The sequence below is a fragment of the Zophobas morio genome, unplaced genomic scaffold (genome assembly GCF_036711695.1).
Source record: "Zophobas morio isolate AGI-343-1 ecotype UQ-CSIRO unplaced genomic scaffold, CSIRO_AGI_Zmor_V1 ptg000012l, whole genome shotgun sequence".
Lineage (NCBI taxonomy): Eukaryota > Metazoa > Arthropoda > Insecta > Coleoptera > Tenebrionidae > Zophobas > Zophobas morio.
The window spans coordinates 9,840,514-9,865,954 of NW_026972117.1; the positions used below are offsets into that span (position 1 = coordinate 9,840,514).

Genomic DNA, 25,441 nt, shown 5'->3' on the forward strand with positions numbered 1-25,441 from the left:
ATATTTTCGAAACTAAAACACTAGGAATCACCAAGTTTTTCCTTTCTTTTTTATCGAAAATAAAACACTAGAAGCCATCAACATTTTGTCAAACATTTTTCAAAAATAAAACATCAGGAGTTCGCAAGATTTTTTCAATTTTATTCGAAAATAAAACACCAAGGACTCCGAAAATTCCTTCAATTTTTCAAAAACAAAACTCTTGAACGCTAAGATTGTTTAAAATACTAGGGGACTTCAAGATCCTTTCAATTTTTTTTTTTAAATAACACACGAGTTTCCAAGATTATTTCAAATCTTTTTAAAAAATAAAACATCAGGAGCCCCGAGGATTCTTTGACTTTTTTTCAAAATATAAGACCAGAAGCTCCTAAAATTCTTTCAAATTTTTTCGAATATAAAACACCAAGATCCCCCAAAAGTACTTCAAATATTTTCGAAATTAAAACTCTAGGAGCTACAGAGTTTTTTCTTTTTTTTTAGAAAATAAAACACTAGAATCCCTCAACACTGTGAAACTTTTTTCACAATCAAAATGTCAGAGGCCCTGAAGATTCTTTCATTTTTTTTCTAAATAAAATATCGGGACACCTAAGATTATTTCAAATTTTTTCTAATATAAAACACCAGGTTACCCCAAGAGTGTTTCAAATATTTTCAAAACTAAAACACTAGGAATCACCAAGTTTTTCCTTTTTTTTTCGAAAATAAAACACTAGGAGCCATTAACATTTTGTCAAACATTTTTCAAAAATAATAAAACATCAGGAGTTCGCAAGATATTTTCAATTTTATTCGAAAATAAAACAACAAAGACTTCGAGAATTCCTTCAATTTTTTACAAAACAAAGCACGTGAGCGCCAAGATTCTTTCAAATACTAGGGGACTTCAAGATGCTTTCAATTTTTTTTTTCTTTAATAAGACACAATTCGTCTCCAAGATTATTTCAAACCTTAAAGTTCTTTCAAATTTTTTCGAATATAAAACACCAACAGTATTTGAAATATTTTCGAAATTAAAACACTAGGAGCCATCAAGTTTTTTTTTACGAAAGATTCTACCAAATTTGTCTGAAAATAAAGTACCAGCAGCCCCCAATATTTTTTCAAATCTTAAAAAAATCATCAGAAGCTTCGAAAATTCTTTAATTTTTTTGAAAATAGGACATCAGAGACCCTAACATTATTCAAATTTTTTTGGAAAAAAAACACCAGGTTCGCCCAGCAGTGTTTCAAATATTTTCGAAACTAAAACACTAGGAGGCACCACGATTTTTCCTTTTTTTTTTCGAAAATAAAACCCCAGAAGCCAAAAACATTCTTTTAAACTTTTTTAAAATCAAAACATCAGGAGGCTCAAGATTATTTCAGTTTTTTTCATCCATAAAACACCAAAGACTCTGAAATATTCTTTTTTAATTTTTCAAATACAAAACACTAGGCCGCCAAGATCCTGTCAAATTTTTTTGAAAATAAAATACTATGAGTCCCCAAAAGATTGTTTCAAATATTTTTCAAAATGGAAACATCGGGGGCCCAGAGGATTCTTTAATTTTTTTTAATAACATCAGAGGCTTCCAACATTTCAAATTTTTTCGAATATAAAACACTAGCATGTCTCAAGAGTATTTAAAAATATTCAAACTGAAACACTTAGAGTCACTAAGTTTTTTTCATCTGTTGTACGAAAATAAAACACATTCTGTCAAACATTTTTCACAGATTCTATCAAGTTTGTCTGAAAATATAGCACTAGCAGCCCCCAAGATTATTTCAAACCTTTTTCAAAATATAAGATCAGAGGCTCCTAAAGTTCTTTCAAATTTTTTCGAATATAAAACACCATGATTCCCAACAGCATTTGAAATATTTTCGAAATTAAAACACTAGGAGCCACCAAGTATTTTTTACGAAAGATTCTACCAAATTTGTTTGAAAATAAAGTACCAGCAGCCCCCAAATTTTTTTCAAATCTTAAAATAATCATCAGAAGCTTCGAAAATTCTTTTTTTTTTAAACTAGGACATCAGAGACCCTAACATTATTTAAATTTTTTTGGAAAATAAACACCAGGTTCGCCCAGCAGTGTTTCAAATATTTTCAAAAATAAAACCCCAGAAGCCAAAAACATTCTTTTAAACTTTTTAAAATCAAAACATCAGGAGGCCCAAGATTATTTCAGTTTTTTTCATCAATAAAACACCAAAGACTGAAATATTTTTTTCTTTTTAATTTTTCAAATACAAAACACTAGGACGCCAAGATTCTTTTTAAGACTATGGGCCTTCAAAATCCTGTCAATTTTTTTTGAAAATAAAATATTATGAATCCCCAAGAGATTCTTTCAAATATTTTTCAAAATTGAAACATCGGGGGCCCAAAGAATTCTTTAATTATTTTTTTTAATAACATCAGGGCCCCCCAACATTTCAAATTTTTTCAAATATAAAGCACTAGGATGCCCCAAGAGTATTTAAAAATTTTCAGACTGAAACATTTAGTCACTACGTTTTTTTCATTTGTTGTACGAAAATAAAACACATTCTGTCAAACATTTTTCACAGATTCTATCAAGTTTGTCTGAAAATATAGCACTAGCAGCCCCCAAGATTATCTCAAATCTTTAAAAAAAATCAGGAGCTCCAAGGGTTATTTCAAATTTTTTCGAATATAAAACACCTGGTTCCCCAAGAATGTTTCAAATATTCTCTAAACTAAAACACTACGAGCCACCAAGTTTTTTCCTTTTTTTTTCGTAAATAAAACACTAGACGCCCCCAACATTCTGTCAAACTTTTTCAAAATCAAGACATCAGGAACCCCATGATTCTTCGAATTTTTCCCAAAATACGTCAGGGACTCACAAAATTCCTTCAAATTCTTTTTATTTTTCAAAATTTTTCCAGAAAAATGATTAAAATCAGTTCAATCGACTAAAACTTTATATCAAATTGTAGGTAATCTTCAATCAATTAGAAATCCCAGATTGTCATCACAACGTCTAGCAAATTGACGTGAAAAGTGGGGTTACAATTTTCAAAATTTTTCCAAAAAATGATTAAAGTGGATTCAATCGACTAAGAATTGATCAGATCTTCCGTTAATTACGAATCCGAAATCACCGTGACATTTTTTCAAATAAACATGAAAGATGAGTTTACAATTTTCAGAATTTTTGCAAAAAATGGTTAAATGAGTTCAATCAACTAAAACTCTTATTTAAATTTTATAAACTGAGGAATTTATGCACTCCAGGTTGAGTTTTTACCCCATACATCTAAATTTTTCGAAAAAAGAAAATCAAAATTGTATAATAACCTTTTCCAATTTAACTTTCAACTGCAAAATCGAATGTTTTGAAATCTTGCAAATGTTTTAGTGTCATCGTAAGCATTGTAAATAGTTAATCAAATGTTATCGGTTTATCCCCTCTCAAAAAAATTATGACGTCATATCACAAGCTTGTCGAATAAATACTATCTAAAAGATGCAAAATATTAAGAATTTATACTCGTCGTTTATCAACGCATTTTTTCTTGGAACGTACGTACGTATAATATTCTTGTTAGCTAAATGTTACTGGACTGTTGTGGCTTTAAGTATAGTCCGGGAATTTTTTTTTGAATAATCAGCAAGAGATCTCCGTCTTCCGGTTTCTCAAAATTTCGCAAACTTCATAAGAAAGTGTGCTCACAGCACTGCAGCGCCATAATTCAACTAAATGCCCTCTGATGAAGTCGTAAGGAAGCGGACATGAAGTTACATTTGACCGGAACCGGAGCTTAACCGGATTTCGAGCTGGACTTATCCTTTATCTCAAGTTCTTGGTTACTCCTGTCTGCAGACCCTTAACTTGAGAAACTGCAAGTTCCTTCGCAATAGACAATTACCGCGGCTATTACGGCCTGGCATTTATTAGTCAAATAAATTATCATAGCGCTTTCGCAAAATTTAGTGCTTCCACTCGGACAAAAATCCCGTAATTGAATTCTCCCGACTCCATCTGCGCTAACACGATTTTCGAATATGACGCAATCAATGTGGAAGTCTATATTAATTTCAATTATGAGCGTCCATTGAAATTCTTGTCGACGAAACAACGAGCATTGTGGCCCGATTCTAAAATAACCACCAAGTAAATAACGTTGTAGCTTCGTCCACAATTTTGAATAATCCGGGTTTTATAATGGCGACGAGTTCGTTTATTTGGCCGGGATGCATCGGGGAAAATGGTGAACACGAGTAAATAGGTTGTGTTGAGATAATGAAGAGGGCGCTGTCCATTCCAGTTAAATCTGTTGTGAAGTCGTTATTTTGTTCCCTTGTGAGTACACTCTGAATGAAAATTTTCTACTGAAAGCGTCCTGATTAACTTATCGGCTTTGAAAAGTCCGCACGTTCAAAAGTTTCGTTTCCAAAATTTACGGATGACAATCGGTATTGATTGCCCCACAATGTCGAAAGGAGATGAGTTTCGCTTAGTTAATCTGAGACTAAGAGCCGAGATAGATTAGGTGCACTCTGCGTATAATGTCTTTGGTTAATCTAGATTTTCAGCTAATCAATTAATCACACGACAATGACGTCAGAGGATGAGTGATGGTTAATCACCAAGTTAGCGACTATTGTGGAGTGGTACGGTCCAGTGGCGTCATATTGGAGACATGCTGTGAAGAGACGTCTTTTCAACAAGCCATATAAGTCGTGACAGATGTTTACTTATTTTGATTAATCTGTCGTGACATCATTATTTCACTCATCCGAATGATGCGATAAATTCAGAGCCGTAACGCCATCATTAATTTGGCCATCCTTAGATTTTGCCAGCCATTGTCCCGAAAACGAAAACTACAGACATATCGCTTCCACTCAAAAAAAAACATTTCCAGAACACTAATAAAAAAATGTCTTTCAATCAAGTCCATTCGAAGATAATATTTTTCCTCCAGGGGCGAATTTTGCGATTAAATGTTAACCAGTCCTCGTTATATTAACCCCACCTCCAAAACACCAAAAACCGAACAAACGTTCCAACCGCTCACCTTTGTTATCGTTTCTGACATTTCGATGTTGCTCTTTTTGCCCCTCAGTATAATTTTCACCCTAATACTTCAATGGGAATAAAAGCCGTACAAGTCAACTGAATAATGAACATCCCATCATCCCGACTCCGCTCCTCGCCTTTCCATCTTACACCCATCGCGAATCGATTTTTCAAAAATTTCAAATCTCAGTCCGACACCCATGTATTGTTTTGGGGTCGCAGCGGCAGGGCTCGAAGGGAGCAAAGTTCGTCTGGTCGGCTGTTCGGCAGGACGATGTTATTGCGATTATATTGACTGGTCCATGGGGAACTCGAAGGGTACATTTGAAATAAATCGACTAGTGTTGTTGTATAGTGAAGTCAAGCATTGTTATGCTAGTGATGACCATTTCTGGTCCCTCTGAAGCGAATTCAATTTCGCTTAACAAATGAAATAGAATAAATGCAGTATGGTGCAACCAATGAGAATGTGATTACGGGTTTTACTCTAAATGTTAATTTAATATGGAAAAGTCGCGTTCTGGACTGGGTCGGGTTTACGAGAGGACATAAATCACGGCAAATATTGGGACGGATTTACCGCCGTAAACAGCGAGAGGGAATTTATTTCGGATTTAACGACAAATCTAAACCTGGTTCGAGCTGACTAGGTTTTCGCTTGTTTAAAATGTGATAAAAAATAGGATTTCAATTAAAATAAATATCGATGACGTCATGACTAGAAATCATTATTGCAGCTGTTTCCAGATTTTGCATTGTCAAATTTACCTATGATTTTTTTATTATCAGTTAAATTATTAAAAATCATTTTGTAATTTGTAATTTTCACATTCATGCCACTTTCAGTCAGATTATAATTTTGGCTTCAGCACAGGTAATATTAGACAAAAATTGTTTAAATTTTGTTGCCTTTAGTTATTTTCGCAATATTAATCCGCCAAATGTTTTGGTAAATTTAGATTTTCTCTTACTATGACACTAAATTTTTGGAAAAATTTTGACTTAGGCAAGGTTTAAATAACGTTTCAATATTTTGTAAATAGCAGTAGTAAAGCTAATGATTTTACGACTTATAAAGCAAAAATTCTGTAATTTTGCACAATTTTCTAATTGATTTCTATTTTATCACTTTTTGAAACCTTATAATTTTCAAACATTGATAGTTTTTTTTTCAAATAGAACGCCCTCTCTTTTTTTGTTCTGTAACTAACAACTTTAAATATAAAAAATATTGAACAAAAACATTTGTAAATTCCGCTTCTGAATTTCATTGGGTTATTTTGTTTACTATGAGATGAAAATTGAATTTTATTTTGTCGATTGGCCAAGTTTCAAAGGTGCCCCGCCCACCCACCCCGTTTTTTTAATCGCTCATTTCATTGGATGAAAAATCGAAAATTCAAAAAATCTAAACCTCGAAAAATCGAAAAATTCATGAAACGAAATATTGAAAAATCCAAAAACTTAAACATCGAAAAATTTAAATATCAAACCCCTGAAAAATTAAAGCATTGAAAAACCAAAAAATTGAAGAATTGAAAAACTGAATCAAGAATTCGAGAAATCCAAACATTATAAGTCAAAAAATCGAGAGATGGGAAAATCATTAAACTGAAAAGTCCTAAAAAAATAAAAACGAAAATTCGAAAAATTGTTATATCTAAACACTGAACAAAAAAGAAATAGAATAAAAAATAGAATAATATGCAGGAGTACAGGTGTTCTGTTTGAATAAACTGAAATATCCATATTTCAAATTTATATGTTTTTTTTTTATAAGAAATCTCAATCTTTATTTATCTTTCCCAATTTTTTTTTACAATCTACGATTAAAAAAAATGTCATAGTGGCCCCGCCCACCCACCCCGGTTTTTTTTTAATCGCTCATTTCATTGGACGAAAAGTTGAGTTTATATTGACGAACAATGGAATCTAAAGTAAAACTAACCCCACCTTCTAATTTCATTGGCTTATTGTATTTACCCCCAGATGAAGATTCAATTTTATTTTGTCAAGTGGTCCAATCTTGAATTATTAAAAAAATACTTCAGTGGCCCCGCCCACCCACCCTGTTTTCTTTTTAATTACTCAATTTATTGGACGAAAAATGGATTTTATATTCATACACAGTGGAGCAAAAATTGTAGATATATAGGGTGTTTAAAATTGAAAAAACGGAAAATTGAAGCATGGACCAATTGAATAACAATAAAACTGAAATATCGGAAAATTGAGAAATGGAAAAATCAAAGAACCGAAGAATCTAAAGCCGAGAAGTCGAAAAAACGAAAGATCGAGAAATTGAAAATCAAACAACTGAAAAATCTAAAATTTAGAAATTGGGAAATTGAAAAATCAAGAAAGTAAAAAATGGAAAAGTCGAAAAATTGAAGAATCAAAATATTGAAAAATTCCAAAACTAAAACATCGAATTGAAAAACTCGAGAAATTGGAAAATCAAAAAGTCGAAGAATCAAAAAACCGATTAACCGAAAAACTGAGAGAAAATAGAAACTGTAGAAACATCAAAAATTGAAAAATTTAAAAATCGAAAAATTGAAGAATTGATAAATTGAATGATAGCAAAATTGAATTATCCGACAATTGAAAAATCGAAAAATCGAAAACCGAAAAATCTAAAAGCGAGAAGTCGAAAAATTCAAAGATCAAGAAATCGAAACTTCAAAAAACAGAAACACCTAAAATTTTAAAATTGAAAAATAGAAATATGGAAGAGCTGAGCTCGAGAAATCGAAAAATTTGAAATTTTAAAAATTCTAAATTAAAATATGCAAAAATTAAAGATCAAATAATTGAAAAATCGGAAAAGTAAAAAATTGAATATTTGAAAAATCTAAAAGTCGAAAAATCAAAAATTGATGAAACCAGATATTGAAAAATCCTAAAACTGAAATATCGAAAAATTGAAAAATCGAGGAAAAATTGAAGATTCAAATAATGACAAAACTGAAACAATTGAGATATCGAAAAACCGAAAAGTCGAGAAATCGAAACATTGAAATAGCGAAAAATGGGTAAATCAAAAAGTCGAAAAGTTAAAAAATCGAAAAATCGAAAAATCAAAAAATCGATTATTCGAAAAATTGAGAAATCGAAAATCGAAAAATTGAAGAATTGACAAAACTGAAATACCCGAAAAGCGAGAACTCGAAAAATTGGAAGCTCAAGAAATTGAAACTTCAAAAAACTGAAATATCTACAATTTTAAAATTAAAAAATAGAAATATGGAAAAACTGAAATCGACATGTAAAATTTTAAAAATTGAAAAATTAAAATATCCAAAAATTAAAGATCGAAAAATTGAAAAATCGGAAAATCTAAAGTCGAAAAATAGAAAAGTTGATGAAACGAAATATTGAAAAATTCCGAAACTGAAATATCGAAAAACTGAAAAATCAAAGAAACATTGAAGATTCAAAAAATGGTACAATGACAAAACTGAAACATCGAAAAATTGAGAGATCGAAAAATCGAAGTCGAGAAATCGAAACATTGAAATGGCGAGAAATGGGTAAATCAAAAAGTCGAAAAGTTGAAAATCTAAAAATCGAAAAATTAAAAAATCGATTACTCGAAAAATTGAGAAATCGAAAATTCGAAAATTTAGGAACATCAAAAATCTAAAAATTGAAGAATTGACAAAACTGAAATAGCCGAAAAGCGAGAACTCGAAAAATCGAAAGATCAAGAAACCGAAACTTTAGAAATTGAAAAATTGAAATATCCAAAAATTAAAAAATCGGAAAAGTCGACAAATCTAAAAATTGATGAAACAGAATATTTAAAAAAAAAATTTAAAGTTGAAATATCGAAACATTCAAAAATTGAAGAAAAATTGAAGAATGAAAAATTGTAAAATAACAAAACTGAAACATCGAAAAATCGAAAAGTCGAGAAATCGAAAAATTTAAGAATTGAAAAATCGAAGAATGGGTATACTGAAAAACCTTAAAACAAACATCGAAAAATTGAAAAATGGAGAAACACAAAAATTAAAAAATTGAAAATTTGGAAAATCGAAAAATTTAATATCAAAAACATGAAAAATTATAGCACTGAAATATCAAAAAATTGAATAATTGAAAAACTAAATCGAGAAGTCAAGAAATCGAAACATTGATAAGTCCTAAATCTGAAATTCGAAAAAATTGAAAAATCGAGAAAACGAAAATTCGAAAAATTGTTATATCTAAATACTGAAGAAAAAAGAAACAAGAAAAAAAAATAGAATAACATGCAGTAATACATGTGTTCTGTTTGAATAAACTGAAATATCCAAATTTCGAAATTATAATAATTACGTATTTTCTTTTATAACAAAACTTGTATCTTTATTTATCTATCCACAAAATATGGTAATAAAAATTTAATTTTTTTGACAATCTACGATTAAAAAAACGTCAAAGTGGCCCCACCCACCCACCCGATTTTCGACTTGATCACTCATTTTATTGGACCAAAAGTGGATTTTATATTCATGAACAGTGGAAAAAAAATGGTAAATACATAGTGTTTCATTTAAAAAAAAACACACAGAGAGAGGCTAACACCTGTTGTGTCCAAGGAACAGTGATTTTTTAGTTTTAGACTTGACTCACACTGTATACATTCATTTCAGGCAATGGAAAATAATAATTAAGCATTTTTGACGAACGAAATATTTTTTAAAAAATTTAATTTTTATACTTTTGACGTTACCAACTGTGGAATATTTTGTTTCAAGGGAGTTTCGATTTTTATATAAATTATCTTAGTTGTGTTTCAGTTGAAAGATATTTATTTACAATACTAACAGCTGAAATATTTTCTAGAATTTGTTTTAAGTACGGTAACAACTATTATATGCCTAAAATTTTAAGACTTAAACTTGAATCTCTAAATTCTCGGTTGTATGTTTTTCCTCTACTCAGGTGGTAGTTTTGAAATGATTTTAGTTTTTATTCCAAAATTAACTAATTTGTTAAATATTGTTCTAAAAAATATCTCTACTTTATTAAATAACAAATAAATGTGACGTAATCAGAGTTTTTGTGGGGATGTATAGACAACTTTTGGTTAGATTTCTATGATCTACGCTATATTTTCAAAATATCTCTTTTTTCGTAAGAGATAAATTTTATTATACTTACATCTAGGGCGCATTTGTTTTTGAAAAAATTTTAAAGAATCTGGGGGAACTTGATCTTTTGTTAAAAAAAATAATAATAAAAAATTCTTGGAAGTGTTCTTGAAAAAATTGGAAAAACTCTGTTTCGTTTTTGAAAAAAAAAAAGAAAATATCTTGTACGCCCTGGTATTTCTCAATGTACTAAAAGTGTCAGCGATTTTCACTGTCAACCTGATGAGATTAATTAATTTTGTAACATTAGGTGTTCCTTAAAAATGTTTAAACGCTTTCAAACTTTCTTCTGCACTTTTTACGATCGAGACGTTTGTCAAATTTTACCAAAGGAACGCACTTCTCCTGCTCAAAAACTTTTGTTTTTATTTTCCAATCCTGCTGCACTTCGTCTCAGTTGTCGAAAACCCACTCCTCGCACTCCATTGTCCTCCCGTGTTAAATTGAGATCGCTTCGCTGTTGCGGAAGTCGAAGTTCCGGTGAGGCAAAACCGTCCATCTCAAACCGTATTGTCAAGCGAACTGCTCAAGAACACATTGCAACGCAAAACAATAGAACTGGATAAGTTCAGCAATTGTCGATTAAATTGCAGTTTCTCTCTCCATGCTCGGGATCGACATTTTCCATTATCCAACAAGACAATTACTCGCTCGGTCTTTATTACGACACTCGCAAGCGCCCCCATAAATAAAAATCCGCACAGTTTTGCGTCGCATTACGTTTCCATTTTGTTGTTGCAGATGAAAATAGAGATATAAACGGACATCCGGAGGATGACCTGAAAAGACAGCGATCGCAGTATAATGGAGACCAGCTTTATTCAAATGTAAGTAAATTGCTCTCATTAAAAGCGAATTAGTGCGAAATTGAATTAAAAAAGCGGCGTCCCACAAGCCGCTCGTTTCGGGCCTATGTTATCTTTGTCGCGTTTCAGCTGTGGTCGAGTAAGTGGAGCATCAAAGACGAGCACAAACTCCTCTCGGAGCTGGGAGGGGCAGGAACAACGACAGGACAAACGGGCTACTACGACACGCACGCAGGATTCCCGAGCGTGGGGGCGGCGAGTTCGGCGGCCGACATCTACGACACCATCAACACCATGAGCCAGGCGACGTCCCAGAACCTGTACACGCCGCCCCTGGCGGGGTCCCTAGGTAAGCAAAGCGGTTTTTTTTCGGTTTTTCTACTGGTGGTGGTGTCACCGACGAGTCCGACGAAATTAAGAATTAATATTTAATCCAGGGACCAGTTCATTAACTCCATTAGCACCTATCACTATGCATGAGATGAAACTAGAATCCACTAGGATAATGGACCCTGCAATGTCCCCCTATCACTCAGGTGAGATTTCAAAAATTCGTTGGTGGAGAGGGGTTCAAGTTCTTGCTAAATAGCACTATGACAACACGCCACTGTACTTGTAGCTTGCATGCTTTTACACTTAAATTCGCATGTTTTTTATGTTCTATTGTGTACGTTTCATTGCATCATTTGGCATTGAATCCTCTAATTAAACCATCTAGTTAAATATCTACAATCTGCCCTTCCTCTGTTCCCATACTTATTAGCTTTTTTGTATTTGCTGACATGTTTTGAGTGTGAGTTTCACAGTCATGACCTTCCCCGTGTTTGTTTATGCTAGAATGGTGTAGACACTATTTGCGAACACCCGGTGTGGGGCAATAATTGCGCGGTTGCCACCTGTTGGACTCAAAAAGGTCATTAACGGCATTTTTGAACATGGATTTATGCTCGCGACTACGAAGTAGTCTTGACATTTAAAATACTTATTATGAAAAAAAGTACCACAATTTTTTATAAAAATATATATATGAATTTGATTTCTTAAATTTGTTTCGTTTTTTGAAAATTTTGCTCTATAGTTTATGTGTAGAGGAACACGTCACGGCTATTTCCTAGACAGTACATTTTATAAAACAGAATCTTGCATAAATTTACAGTTATTTCCCAAATTAACGTACCTATAATCTTTTATGAGATTGTATCTTTTCATTTACTAACTTCACATGAGTTTGAACAATAGATGCAGTTTTAATTCGGACCAGAATTTTCCTTTTTTTTTGTTATGTTATTTATTTTTTACTTTAAGATAATTTATTACAACTGCCATTAAATAATTATCGAGAAATTGAACCCGAGAAAAAAACGTCTGATTCAAAATTATTGCTCTCTTTTTCTTTTTTTATTTAATTTTCACTCACACTCATATCGTGAGAACCAAATTTTTAATTTATTAATGGGTATATGTAACTTAGAATCGAAAAACTATGAGAAGAACATTAAATGATCACGCTTTTACGTCTACTGCGTCGTTTTGCGGATATGTTCTTCTCAAAGAATTTTCGCTCTATTACAAAATAAATATTTCTAAGAAGATAATCCTAAAGACATTTTGAATAAAATTTGTAATATTAGTATTCTCAAGTTACCCTTTCCCTTATTTTATAACCATTGTTACTTATTTTTTAAATTCCGATGCGACGTTGCCGAATTTTCTTGAACTTTTTAGCAATAAAAGGATTTGCAAAAAAATAATTTTATTTTTTAGATCTGTGTTGCAATATTTTAAGGAGAGATAAACTGAGGTACGCAGTTTATTGTGGTGTCCATTTAATAACATTCCAATATACAGGGTGTTTATAAAAAAGTCTAAAACGTTGCAATTTACAAATGTCGCTATTTCAGTTTTTTCTTGTTATTTCTTTCGATATGTCGGTGTCTCTTAAAAGTTGAAAATTGTAGGTAATAATTTATATATATTTCTTTATTTATTTTTTATGCATTAAAAACGGAACACTCAGTATAGCTGAAAATAATTTGTCTTCAAACAGCCGTACAACTTTGGCCTTTAATTTTTTTCTTTTTCAAATAATTAATGAGAACTTTGTGATTTACCCTGTATAACAAAATTAATACGATTATTTTAGTAACTAAATACAATAAAAAAATCAAAAAATAAATCAGTCAACCATAAAAATTACAAATACAGTGAAAATTTGAAACATACATCAAGAAAATTCGATTTTTTCCTCTGCAGAATCATTTTTAGATAATTTTTGGAAACAAAATCTTGATTTTTCTAATGGACAAGATTTGAATCATGTTCAAGTTTTATATCTATTTTGCATTTTTTTCTTAATATACAGAGTGTTCTTTGAACAACACGCTATTCAAAAACATGTTTTTAATTTCTTGTAACGAAATAAGGATTATGCAGTTAAGCTCCACCCCCTCGATTCACGGCGAATAAAAAAAAATCATCACAATTGAGACAGGGCGGGTGGGCGGGCTTACTTTTTTGTTCTTTATTTTAAGGTGTCTAGATTTCTTTTTGCCACATGAAACTCAAAACATGTTTAAAATAATTTATATAAGGAAATATCCGCCCTATTTCCTTGCAAAAATGTACCATTTTAACCATGTTCTAAGTTTCTTGTTGTGAAAAGATGGCCCGATCTCAATTGTAATGATTTTTCTTATTCGTCGTGAGCCGAGAAGGTGGAGCTCAACTGCAAAATCCTCATTTCTCTACGAGAAATTAAAAATAAAACCGAAAGATTAGGCCCCAACCATACTTTCCGCGACCTCAATTCTCAATTGTGTTGAATTTTTGATTCGTTGCCAGAGCGAGGGGCGGGGCTTAACTGCAAAATCCATATTTGTCTACAACAATTTACCATTTTAAAAATGTTTTAAGCTTCTTGTTCTGAAAAGACGACTACGTATATTAAGAAAAAACGTAAAATATTTGGCCCGCCCACCAGCCCTTTCTCAATTGTGCAATTCTTTATGGAACACGATACTGAAAAACATGTTGTAAAGAAATAAGTGTTTTGCAGTTAAGCTCCGCCCTCTTGGTTCACGGCGAATAGAAAAAAACATTACAATTGAGATCGGGCGGGTGGGCGGGGCTACATTTTGCCTTTTTTTCTTAAGATATGTAGATTTATTTCGGCAACAAGAAACTTAAAACTTGTCCAAAATGGTAAGTTTGTATAGGGAAATTTCGATTTTGCAATTACGCTCCACCCCTCGATCTGACAACGAATGAAAAATTCATCACGATTGAGATTGCGACGGATGGGTGGGGCTTCTCTTTTGGTTTCCTTTTTTAATTAATACATTTAGTTTTCTTTACACAACACGATTACTTAAGAAGATATTTCACTTGGTAGTTTCTCGTAGCAAAATAAGAATTAGAATCTTCATTTTTGGCTTGTCTAGATTTAGAATCGCCTTCAAATTTTGCATATATTATTCCTTCTTTAGAAGTATCTGTACCTCTATATGCTTCCTTAGAAATAAAAGCTTCATAATGATTAATATGATTCCGTAGAAATAAAACCTTCACAATGATTAGACAAATTTTGGTTAGCGTTTTACCATCTACATGATTTTCCTAGTATACATACAAAATCTGACAACAATCGGTCCAGTAGTTTCGGAGATTTCGTGTCTAATAAAAATCAACAAAGACGACAGACAGACGGACACGGGAAATCTTAACCTACGCTTAGAAAATACGAATTGAAAAATCCAGAAACAGAAAATTGGAGAAATTCAGAAAATCAAAAATTGAGAATTGAATTAAACATTTGAAAATCGAGATTTCAAAAATCGAAAAATCCAAGAATCGAAATATAGAAAAAACGAAATAGTTTTTCGCTTGGATAAATTTAGAATCTCCCACAAATGTTACATCTGTTACTTTTTCTTTCGAAACATTTGTGGTTGAAAACGATTTTCCAGAAATAAAATCTTAATTTTTCACTCGGCTAGGTTTAGAATTTCCTTCAAGTTTTACCTGTATTCTTCTTTCTTTCTAAACATTTGTAGTCATAGAAGATTTTTCAGAAATAAAATATTCTCTTTTCATTTGGCTAGATGTAGAATCCTCTTCAAGTTTTACATCTATTGTTCTTTCTTTTGGAATATTTGTAGTCATAGAAGATTTTTCAAAAATCTTCTTTTTTCATTTAGCTAGCTGTAGAATCTTCTTCAAATTTTACATATACTATTCTTTCTTTGGACACATCTGTGCTTCAAGATAGTTCTCTGGAAATAAGTCTTCATCTTTCACTTGGATGGGTTTATCTATCACGCTTTTTTTGAAATATTTGTAGTTTTTGATGACTTTTTAGAAAGAAAATCTTCATTTTTAATTAAACTAGATTTAGAATTCCCTTCAAGTTTTACATCTATTATTCTTTCCTTGGGCCCATCTGTGCCTTTTGATGGTTCATTAGAAACAAAATCTTCATCTTTACTTGGCTAAGATCAGAATTTCTTTCAAATTTTACATCTATTGTCCTTTTTTTTGAAACATTTTTGGTTTTAGATGTCTTTTCAAAAATAAAACCCTAAATTTTTAAAGATTTAGAATTTCCTTCAAGTTTTACATCTATTATTCTTTCCTTGGGCCCATCTGTGCCTTTTGATGTTTTTTTAGAAATAAAATCTTCATCTTTACTTGGCTAAGATCAGAATTTCTTTTAAATTTTATATCTATTGTCCTTTCTTTTGAAACATTTTTGGTTTTAGATGTCTTTTCAAAAATAAAACCCTAAATTTTTAAAGATTTAGAATTTCCTTCAAGTTTTACATCTAGCATTCTTTCCTTGGGCCCATCTGTGCCTTTTGATGGTTCTTTAGAAATAAAATTTTCATCTTTACTTGGCGAAGATCAGAATTTCTTTCAAATTTTACATCTATTGTCCTTTCTTTTGAAACATTTTTGGTTTTAGATGTCTTTACAAAAATAAAACCCTAAATTTTTAAAGATTTAGAATTTCCTTCAAGTTTTACATCTATTATTCTTTTTTTGGACACATCTGTGCCTTTTCAAATAAAATATTCATCTATCGCTTGGCTAGGAATAGAATTTCTTTCAAATTTTGCATCTATTGTCCCTTTTTTTTTAAACACTTGTGGTTTTAGATGTCTTTTCATAAATAAAACCTTCCTTTTTAATTTGACTAAATTGAGAATTTCTTTCAAGTTTTACGTCTATTATTCTTTCTTTCGAAAGATTTGAAGTCGTAGATGTTTCAAAAATAAAATCTTCTTTATCATTTGGCTAAATGTAGAATCTTCTTCAAGTTTTACATCTGTTATTCTTTTTTTAGACACATCTATGCCTTTAGACGGTTCTTTGGAAATAAAATCTTGCTCTTTCACTTGGCTAAGTTTAGAATCACCTTCAAGTTTTTCAATTTTTTAGAAGATTGTTTCAAAGTAACATTCTAATTTTTTTCTGCTATAATTTTTTCTTCGGGTTCTGTCAAAAACAAAGAAGTATTTTCAAATTTTACTTTTACTGTTCTCTTTGGAATCTTGTAGCTGTACAGATTCTTCTGTAGAAGGACTTTGTAACGAATTTTTGGAAAACTTATCGTTTTCTGGAACAGGTTTAGTTCCGTTTTAAACTCTTCTGGTCTTCTAAATGACAATTTAATTTCATTTTCAAAGCAGATTTTCTTCACGTGACTCTCTACTTTCAAGTTTTCGTTCGTTCGAAATTTCTGATTGTTTGGATTCTTCCAGAGAATCAGTTTCTCGCGTTTTTTTTAAATCGTAGCATCATATTTCTGCTGTGCTTCTATTACTCGTACCTTCGCAACTCATGATTATGAAAATATTATATTAAGTATTTTGTTGGTAATAAAAAAAATTGTGGACCGTTTTGTGAATGTACCAATATGTAAACAAAAAATATAATTTTAACTCATCAATTAGCCGTAAATCGACCATATGTTTACCAATTGCTCGTTAACGACCTTTCACGCTAGGTACCGTCCAGCTAACAGTTTCAAAACCCACTAACGCCGCTCCAACTCCACTTTCTCCACGCATGCCGCCGCTCTTCCGCCTGCACCGCAACATTTTGACGATTTTTGTTTTTGACATGTTTTTGTTCGAGTGTGCTAATTTTTTGTTATTGCATGGTAGCCGAGACTAGCTCACCGTACAGTGGCGTGGTCGGTTTGGGGGCAGTTGTAGACGGGGCTTCCCCTGGTTTACCACTCGCCTTACCATCCGAACCCGGAAGCCAGCCGACGTCGCATACAGGCTCGCCTGATCCCGCCGCATTGACAGTACTCCAGCCATCTAATGGCTCCAATCAACACTACTCCACCATGTTGCCTAGCTTTGGCTACTCCACAGGTATAAACTGCGAACACCGCCATTCGTACTGTTAAGAAAGACTCAATACTTAAATTTGTAAAAGTACGATTACCAGAATGCGTGAGTGAAATTCGTTCTTCTTCTAGGTACGACTGTGGTACCGGGCACCGACTACGCGTACAGTACGGCCTACAGTCAGTACGGCACCGCGTACGGCACCTACGGCTACGGAAGTGCTTCCAGCGGGTTACTCAGTAAGTAAACAGTGAGTATTGTTACCTGACAAGTTTTAAAAGTACTTTTACGAAAAAGAGAAGTACTGGTTTCTTTTCCTTGATAAGATAACACAGCAACAATTTTCCATTTTACATTTATGAAAACGGTTTTTTTGCAATCTGTTTAGATGATGATTGATTGACCATTGTGAGGCCTCTTATTATTCATTGTTCTTTCCAGATAACATCGCTGTATTCTTCGTTGTATCTGGTTTCTGCCTTTGCAGATACCATGCGTGTACTTAAGAGAATAATGACAATTTAATCTGGTAACATGTATCACTTTCCAAACACCAAGTGCTAATTGAGCTGGTTGTCAACAGTTCGTTCTTTAGTGGGTTAAAATGTAAATTACATGACAGAATGTCTATTAACTCGCTGATATTTCTAGAACGCTAATGATAATAAAAGTAAAATTGAAAGCTTCCTTGTTGTTATTTTACGGAGTACTGTTATTACGCTGCTACGTAAATATTTAATTATGAGTACTGTTTCCATGATGAATGTGTGTCACACATTTTTTCCTTTCGGACTAATAAAATTATATAATGGATTTAAGAATAAGAAAAACTGTAATCATGTACGAAAAAAGAGTCGCGACAATGTTGTCGAAAGTTACACGATTTTGTAATGATTATGAATTAATAGCGCAGTATGTACTTAATTTTTTTAATTTACAACTCATATTTAAATTTCTAATTTTTTTCCATTAAGTAACTAATTTCATAGTTGCCACCAGAAGTACTTTCAGATTCATAATGAGGCCGAAAAAGGGTCCAAAATCGGGTTATGCACTAATTGTGCCGACTCTCAGAAAAACTACGCATACTACAAGTAAACTATCAAAAACCAAATAAAACCTAACAAAACTAAAAGTTTTATTAAATTTCGGGTTTCAAGAGTTTCACACATTGGAAAAATTGACAAAATTATAAATTAAAACGACGTCACGAAGTGTTTGGAAGGGATGACTTCTCTAAAATCAGTTCGTGGGCTAATTGTGCCGCCTGTTGGAAAAACTACGTATACTACAAATTACAAGTAAAAACGTGCTCTAAAAAAATAGTAAAATATGATAAAACGAATTGCTACATAAAGTTTGTTTATTCTTTAAATGAATTTTAATTTAAAATTTGTAGTCTATTTTACAGAAAACAATTATTATTTTTTAAATTTTAAGTAATACAACTAAACAGTTTCTCTAAAATCAGCTTGCGTTTGCCGCCTCTTTCAAAAATTACATATACTATAAATAAAAACAGGCTCCTAAAACAATTAAATTCAGACGCGATTAAAATATTTGTAGAAATAAAAATTGTGAAAAACAAATACCTACATCAATTTTGTTTATTTTTTAATGATTTTTAATTTAAAAAGTTATGATCTATTTTGGAGAAAGCAATTATTAATTTAAAAATTATATTGATTACAATTATTATTTTATTATTATCATCTTTATTGCATTTTACTGTTCGAAAACTAACAATTTAACGAAATTTTGGGTTTAGATAATTTCGGGTTTTAAAAGTTTCACATTTATTGGAAAATTTTTACAAAACTGTAAACACAAGTTCATCCCTTTTCTGTTGTTGTAAAAATTGGTTAAGCTTACTTAAATAGAACTTCCCTCGTTCCTATAACAAACGTCGACGTCAAATTGAAGCTGTTTTTTTTTCAAATCATACCAAAATTAAAATAATGTTTCGAATATTTGTTAAATGTGGTTAAAATACACTCTCATTGATTGTCAACGTCGAAGTTACATCGAAAAACACCGCTTCCCTAAAATCACTTTGCGTAGTAATTGCGCCGCCTCTTTGAAAAACGGCCTATACTACAAATATACACCGGCTCTTAAAAAAAAACTAAATTCAGGTGCTATCAAAATATTTGATACAAAATCAAAATTATAAGAAAACAAATATTTTTTTTATGAATTTTAATTTAGTATTAACTTTAAAAGAAAACTAAAAATTTGACCAAATTTTCGATGTAGATTACTTCGGGTTTTAAAATTTTCACACATTTGGAAAAAATTTACAGAATTAAAAATACAAAATCAGCACGTTTATGATATTCTTAGAAAATTATTTAAACTTATATAAATAGAACTCACCTCGCTTCTCAAGCAAAATATCATAGGTACACCTCCTGGAGTTTATATTGTTTTTTTTTTTTTAATTATATTAAATTAAAAATAATATTTTGAATTTTTGTTAAAATCGCTCATCAATAATAATTTTCACATTCACAGTTAGGCCGGAAAACAACGCTTCTCTAAAATCAGCTTACGTAGTAATTGTGCTGCCTTTTTGAAAAACGACGTATACTAGAATTAAATATGGGCTCTTAATAAAACCTAAATTTAAGCACTATAAAATATTTGTCACAAAGTCAAAATTATCAGAAATCAAAGAGCTACCTTTTTATGAATTTTAATTTAAAAGTTGTGTCTGTTTTGAACAAAATATTTTTATGATTAATTTAAAAAATTTAAATAATAAACTACTAACTACAATCAATATTTTAGCAACCTTTATTGTATTTTACAGTTAGAAAATTAAAAATTTGAATAAATTTTAGGTATAAATAACTGTGTTGTAAAAGTTTCACACATTTTGAAAAAAAAATCGGTAAATTAAAAAGACAAAATCACCACATTTATGATATATTGGAAAGTGGTTGAAATTTATTTAAATAGAACTTACCTCGCTCCTCGAGCAAAATATCGCGTGAACTCTTACCCCCGACATCCAGATTTTTGGGAAAAACTTAAACTTCGTGTTCAGTTTTTACCCTTGATATTCAAATTTTTGAAAAAAATAAATTTTCATTCATTTCATTATGACCTGATAAAATAAATCACTGAAATGGAGGCAGGGCGGGTGGGCGGGGCTAATTATGTTATTGTGTCGAGTGAGAGTGGAAACTAATAGAATCTAGGATGTGAAAAAAGTCAAAAAAGCCCTAAATGTAACTATTTTCTTATACTAAGTATTTGCTATAAAATTTGTAGTGCAAAAATCAATTTTATCTTATCAAATACTAGCCCCGCCCACCCACCCTTTATTTTCTTAGAGGCTATTTGATTTGCTAAATCAGTCTTATCTTATCAAATACTAGGCCCGCCCACCCGCCCTCTATTTTCTTAGGGGTTATTTGATTTGCCAAATCAGTCTTATCTTATCAAATACTAACCCCGCCCACCCACCCTCTGTTCTCTTAGATGGTATGTCATTTGCCAAAATCAGTCTTATCTACTGGAAGGCATCTTTTTTTTCAAATTATACAAAAATACAAATTTCGTATTTTTGTTAAACGCAGTTAAAAGACATTCATCAGTAGTAATTTTAAAATACGGAAAAAACGGAAAACACAGCTTCTAAAATCAACTACGTAGTAATTGTGCCGCCTCTTTGAAAAACTACGTATACTACACATAAATCGGGCTCTTAAAAAAACGAAATTCAAGCGCTATCAAAATATTTGCTACAAAATCAAAACTATGAGAAAATAATTTGTTACATTTTTTTATGAATCTGTATTTAAAAGTTGGGGTTTGCTGTGGAGAAAACAATTTTATTATTAATTTAAAAATTTTTGAAATACTAAAAAAATATTCACTGACTGCAATAATTATTTTAGCAACCTTGATTGCATTTGACACTTAAAAAAACTAAAAATTTGACTAAATTATATTGGTTTTTTTTTCAAATTATACCAAAATAAAAATAATATTACTAATTTTTGTTCAACACATTTCCAAAAAATTCGCATTCAAAATTAGGCCGAGAAAGGTCGCTACACTAAAATCAGGTTGGGTAGTAATTGTGCCGCCTCTTAAAAGAACTACGTATACTAAACGTAAAAACTAGTGCCCAAAAATCCTATAGAAAGTTTTGGTAATTTTTTTATAAATGTTAATACAATTTCAAGTGAAAGTTACTTAGCGAGATTTTGAGATGACATCATTAGTTTTTTAGAGGGGATGAACAGATAAATTCTGATCATTTATTTGCCAGGCTCACGAAAATGGAAATCTATTTTTTCCAATTGTTGTAAAATTGAACTTGGCTTTTTTTATACCAAAATGGCATTTTCAGTTAAAAAAATCTAAAATGATTTGAAATTTTAAATTACAAAGATAAATAACGAAAAAATTAACAAAACTTGTATTAAAAAAAGAGAAATTATTATTTCCCCTAGTTACTAGATGGCGCCACTAATCGAGGTATGGCAGACAACAGAGTCCGAATATTTTTAGTATCCCACACTACGCAAAATTCAAGCTTTTACAACTGTCAAAAAAAAGTCATAAATACGGTAGATTTCAATCAAATTAATTCTTCATTCGACTGAAAGTTATTGTGTTAGATGTCGCCCATTTTGCAAAAAATCCTGTAGTAGAATTTGGTTAAATCTTGGCCATTTTCCCTTCAAAAAATGGAACCAACTATATTTTAAAAATAACGTGAGCACGTTTTAATTGTCGTTTTTTTTTTGTAGATTCTCCGTACTACTATACAAACAACGACGCCCCTGTGAACAACCACTTGAACTGCACGAGTTCGACCGAGACGAGTGAACAGAACAGCCGCTCCCCTCTAGCGGCGACTAGAGCAAATTCGTTGGCGTCAGCCAATTCGCCAACCGAAAGCGGAAGTGCGTGTCTCAAAGCAGAAAGCATCTACACCCACGATTTGAACCTAGGCTAGATGTATAGTTCCCCCAGTCGGCAAGCCGGCAAAAACAAAAGAATCGGAACAATCCATGTCTTACCCAGTGTGAATGATCGGAAAGTGTATAAGTGTGTAGATATTTTAGTTTAATCTAGTTAGAGAAAAACGACTTAATGAGTTTGATTTGTTTTGTTTAGAGGCAAAAGTACCCTAAAACATGCAAATTACTATCGTAATGTACATTGGTCTCAGAATACTACGAAGGATGTTATTATTTATTGTGTAATCTTTTCACAAATGTTTTTTATTATTATTTCTACAATATAATATATTTTATATATTTAGCGAATAAGACACACCAAAGAGATGTTTTAAGGATTATGTTAATGTCTGTGCACTTTATCATATCATGGAGTAATGTGCAACAAATTGTGGTGAATGTGAGAGATTTATTGCACATTATCGTTGTGTATAGTTTATTTTATTAGATACCTACATGGATTAATTTGCACCGCCGTCAAGGATTGATTACCTGGCAGAATAACAAATCCCGATCAAAGTAAAATAGTAAAATACCAGTATCTGTCAACTAGTCAGAGAAGAACGTACTTACTCAGATGAAATTTTGTGTTCTCTGCAGTTAGAAATCGGCCGAATTTCATGCACGTTTTCCACGTTCTGAAAATTTCTGAGTACATTGACACCAATGAATTATGTAAAAATTTCGTTTCGTTTTGTGAATGGGCAAATCTGCATGAAATTGGGATTGATGCGCTTGATTAACCACAAAGTGATTAGTCAAGAGATGATTACGTAAAGTATTATTTTAAAAATGAAGTAATTTATTATATTTTGTAAAATGTGTAATAATATACCAAAGAGACAGCACACTTATCAACGCTGTTACGGTATTGTTAAGTATTGTATTGTAAAATGTGATAGGCCCACATATTTCAGGCCCCGTCTTGCCCTTAAACCAACCCTGTCACATTCACTCATAGTTGTAGGCAGTTTATATTTAGAAAAATAAATCAAATTATAAATTATATGACGCTTTTATTTCACCAATTCGAGACAAAGTCGCCTCGCTCAGAATCGACCAAAACAAAGAAAAAAAGAATAAATGAAATTACGAGGAATCATGAGAAAAAGTGAATGAGAAATAAAACCAAAAATATCTATTAGATTAAAGTAATTTACGACGTCTAGTTTTTCTGGCACTATTTTTGAAAAGAGGTAAAGTTGAATGAAACTATGACTTTTGAAAAATTACGGAAACTTTTTTTTTTATTTTGTAAACGACAAAAAGAGACAAAAAACAGAAACATGGACTCATTTTACATTCTCTTGGATATAAAAAAGAGGAAACGTAAGACATTTAAATGCAATGGAACACTTTGATGAATAAAAACAAATAAATAAATCCGTTAGTTATACTTTTTTCATTTGTGGTGTTTATTAAAACTCCTTGATCCAGACTTATACCCCTTGTATTTTTATTTATGGAACTACTTAAAAACATTAATGTACATTACTTGAGTGGAAAATAAAGAAGATTTGAAAAATTAAATAATTGGAAAACTTTCAACATTTGTAAGATGAATTAATAAAGTTTTTTTTGTAATTTTTTTCGAAAAGCTTTTATTGTCCTGTGTTTTCCCAACAAGCGTCTTTCCAAAAATATTACAAGGACAGAAAATGTTAATTGAACCTAAAGAACCACCCCCTAAATTGTTTCCGTATATTTAATAAACATCCTGTATATCATTGTGATCTGACTGGTAAATATTTAAGTATGCATGTAAATTATAAATGTTTGTCGGATGATTCAAACTGCTTCATTTTTGTAGTTTCGGTTTTTTTTTTTCGTTTTTTATTAATAAAAAATGCACAATGCATAAAAAATTAGATACATATATGAGTTATCAACAAAATGTTTTTAAATAAATTCACGTCAAATTCCTAGTTTTAAATATAATGAAAACTAAGCCCCTCAAAGTGAGTCCGATTCTAATTCCAAAAACCAAATTACCTCAACAACAAGAAAAATTGGTGTGAAGTTAATTAGGACAAATACAACTTCTTCGAAAAATAAAAATTTAATCATGCGAATTGTTTTTATTTTTTATAACAACTCTTACAAGTTAAAATAAACATATCTCTGAATTGTTAAAGTATAGGTAAAGAAGCACAAATAACATAATATATTTAAACCAGAATACCATCGGGAAAAATAGATTATTAGTACATGCTTAATTTCGATTGTTTATGTTTATACATCGAAAGAATGCGACGATTAAGCAAGCTGCTTCCTCAAAATGAAGCTACAATGGAGTAAAAAACTGAATATTATTTTGGATAAGTAGCTGTTATTATGGTAATTTTTATTTGACAATATTGCTGTACCCTCAAATTTTGGCAAAAAATAGGGTCAATCGTTTATAATTTGATCAATAAAAAAGTGATTATGGGGCCACCACACACCAGTGCTCTTATATAAGTGTATCCATTTGAAATTTTTCGAAAATTTGGATACCTCTAGACTAAAAAATCAAGGCGGATTCATTAACCACAAGTATAGGCATAAGTAGCATAAGTTAGTTTATATAAATTTAAAAGACGTTTAGTAAAACTTCTCAGTCTTATCCCTAGCAGGTCCGCCCTCTATTTTCTTAAAGGCATGTCTTTAGTCAAAATCAGTCTTACCTTACCAAGTACTAGCCCCGCCCACCTACCCCCTATTCTCTCAGAAGATATGTCATTTCCCAAAATAAGACTTATGTTAGCAAGTACTAGCCCCGCCCACCCGCCCTTTATTTTCTCAGAGGGTAGTGCTTGCTAGTCCTTGCTAAGATAAGTCTTATTTTGGCAAATCACATATCCTCTGAAAAAATACGGGCGGGTGGGCGGGGCTAGCACTTTCTCAGATATGACTGATTTTGGCAAACGCCATAGTTAAATTTAAAAGGTGTTAAATTGCATATTTCCATAGTAACGAGTTAAATTCCTAAATCTGATTGGATATTTATTTTTTAACAACTCAGTCATTAATTTTTCTGAGACACACTGTATAAGCAAATCAAAAAAAAATTATATACTAAGTGACATGGAAATCAAAGCACCCAGTAATAGTAAGAACATTTTAATAATTTTC

The 25,441-nt window shown here is 31.4% G+C and overlaps 1 protein-coding gene across 5 annotated transcripts in view; it reads left to right on the forward strand.

The window, feature by feature from the left end:
- LOC135127736 (paired box protein Pax-5) overlaps nucleotides 1-23,333 on the forward strand; it is a 265,311-nt gene extending 241,978 nt beyond the window's left edge. For 2 of the 5 annotated variants that reach the window (XM_064054323.1, XM_064054324.1), the window contains 6 exons: nucleotides 10,928-11,013; nucleotides 11,122-11,341; nucleotides 11,430-11,528; nucleotides 17,157-17,372; nucleotides 17,480-17,587; nucleotides 22,115-23,333. In XM_064054323.1, coding sequence (XP_063910393.1) covers nucleotides 10,928-11,013; nucleotides 11,122-11,341; nucleotides 11,430-11,528; nucleotides 17,157-17,372; nucleotides 17,480-17,587; nucleotides 22,115-22,323 — 938 coding nt within the window. In that variant the 3' untranslated portion in view covers nucleotides 22,324-23,333. Of the gene's footprint in view, nucleotides 1-10,927; nucleotides 11,014-11,121; nucleotides 11,342-11,429; nucleotides 11,529-17,156; nucleotides 17,373-17,479; nucleotides 17,599-22,114 lie in introns of all 5 variants that reach the window. The other 3 variants (XM_064054326.1, XM_064054325.1, XM_064054327.1) reach the window with 3 other exon arrangements.
- The last annotated feature ends 2,108 nt before the right edge of the window (nucleotides 23,334-25,441 follow it).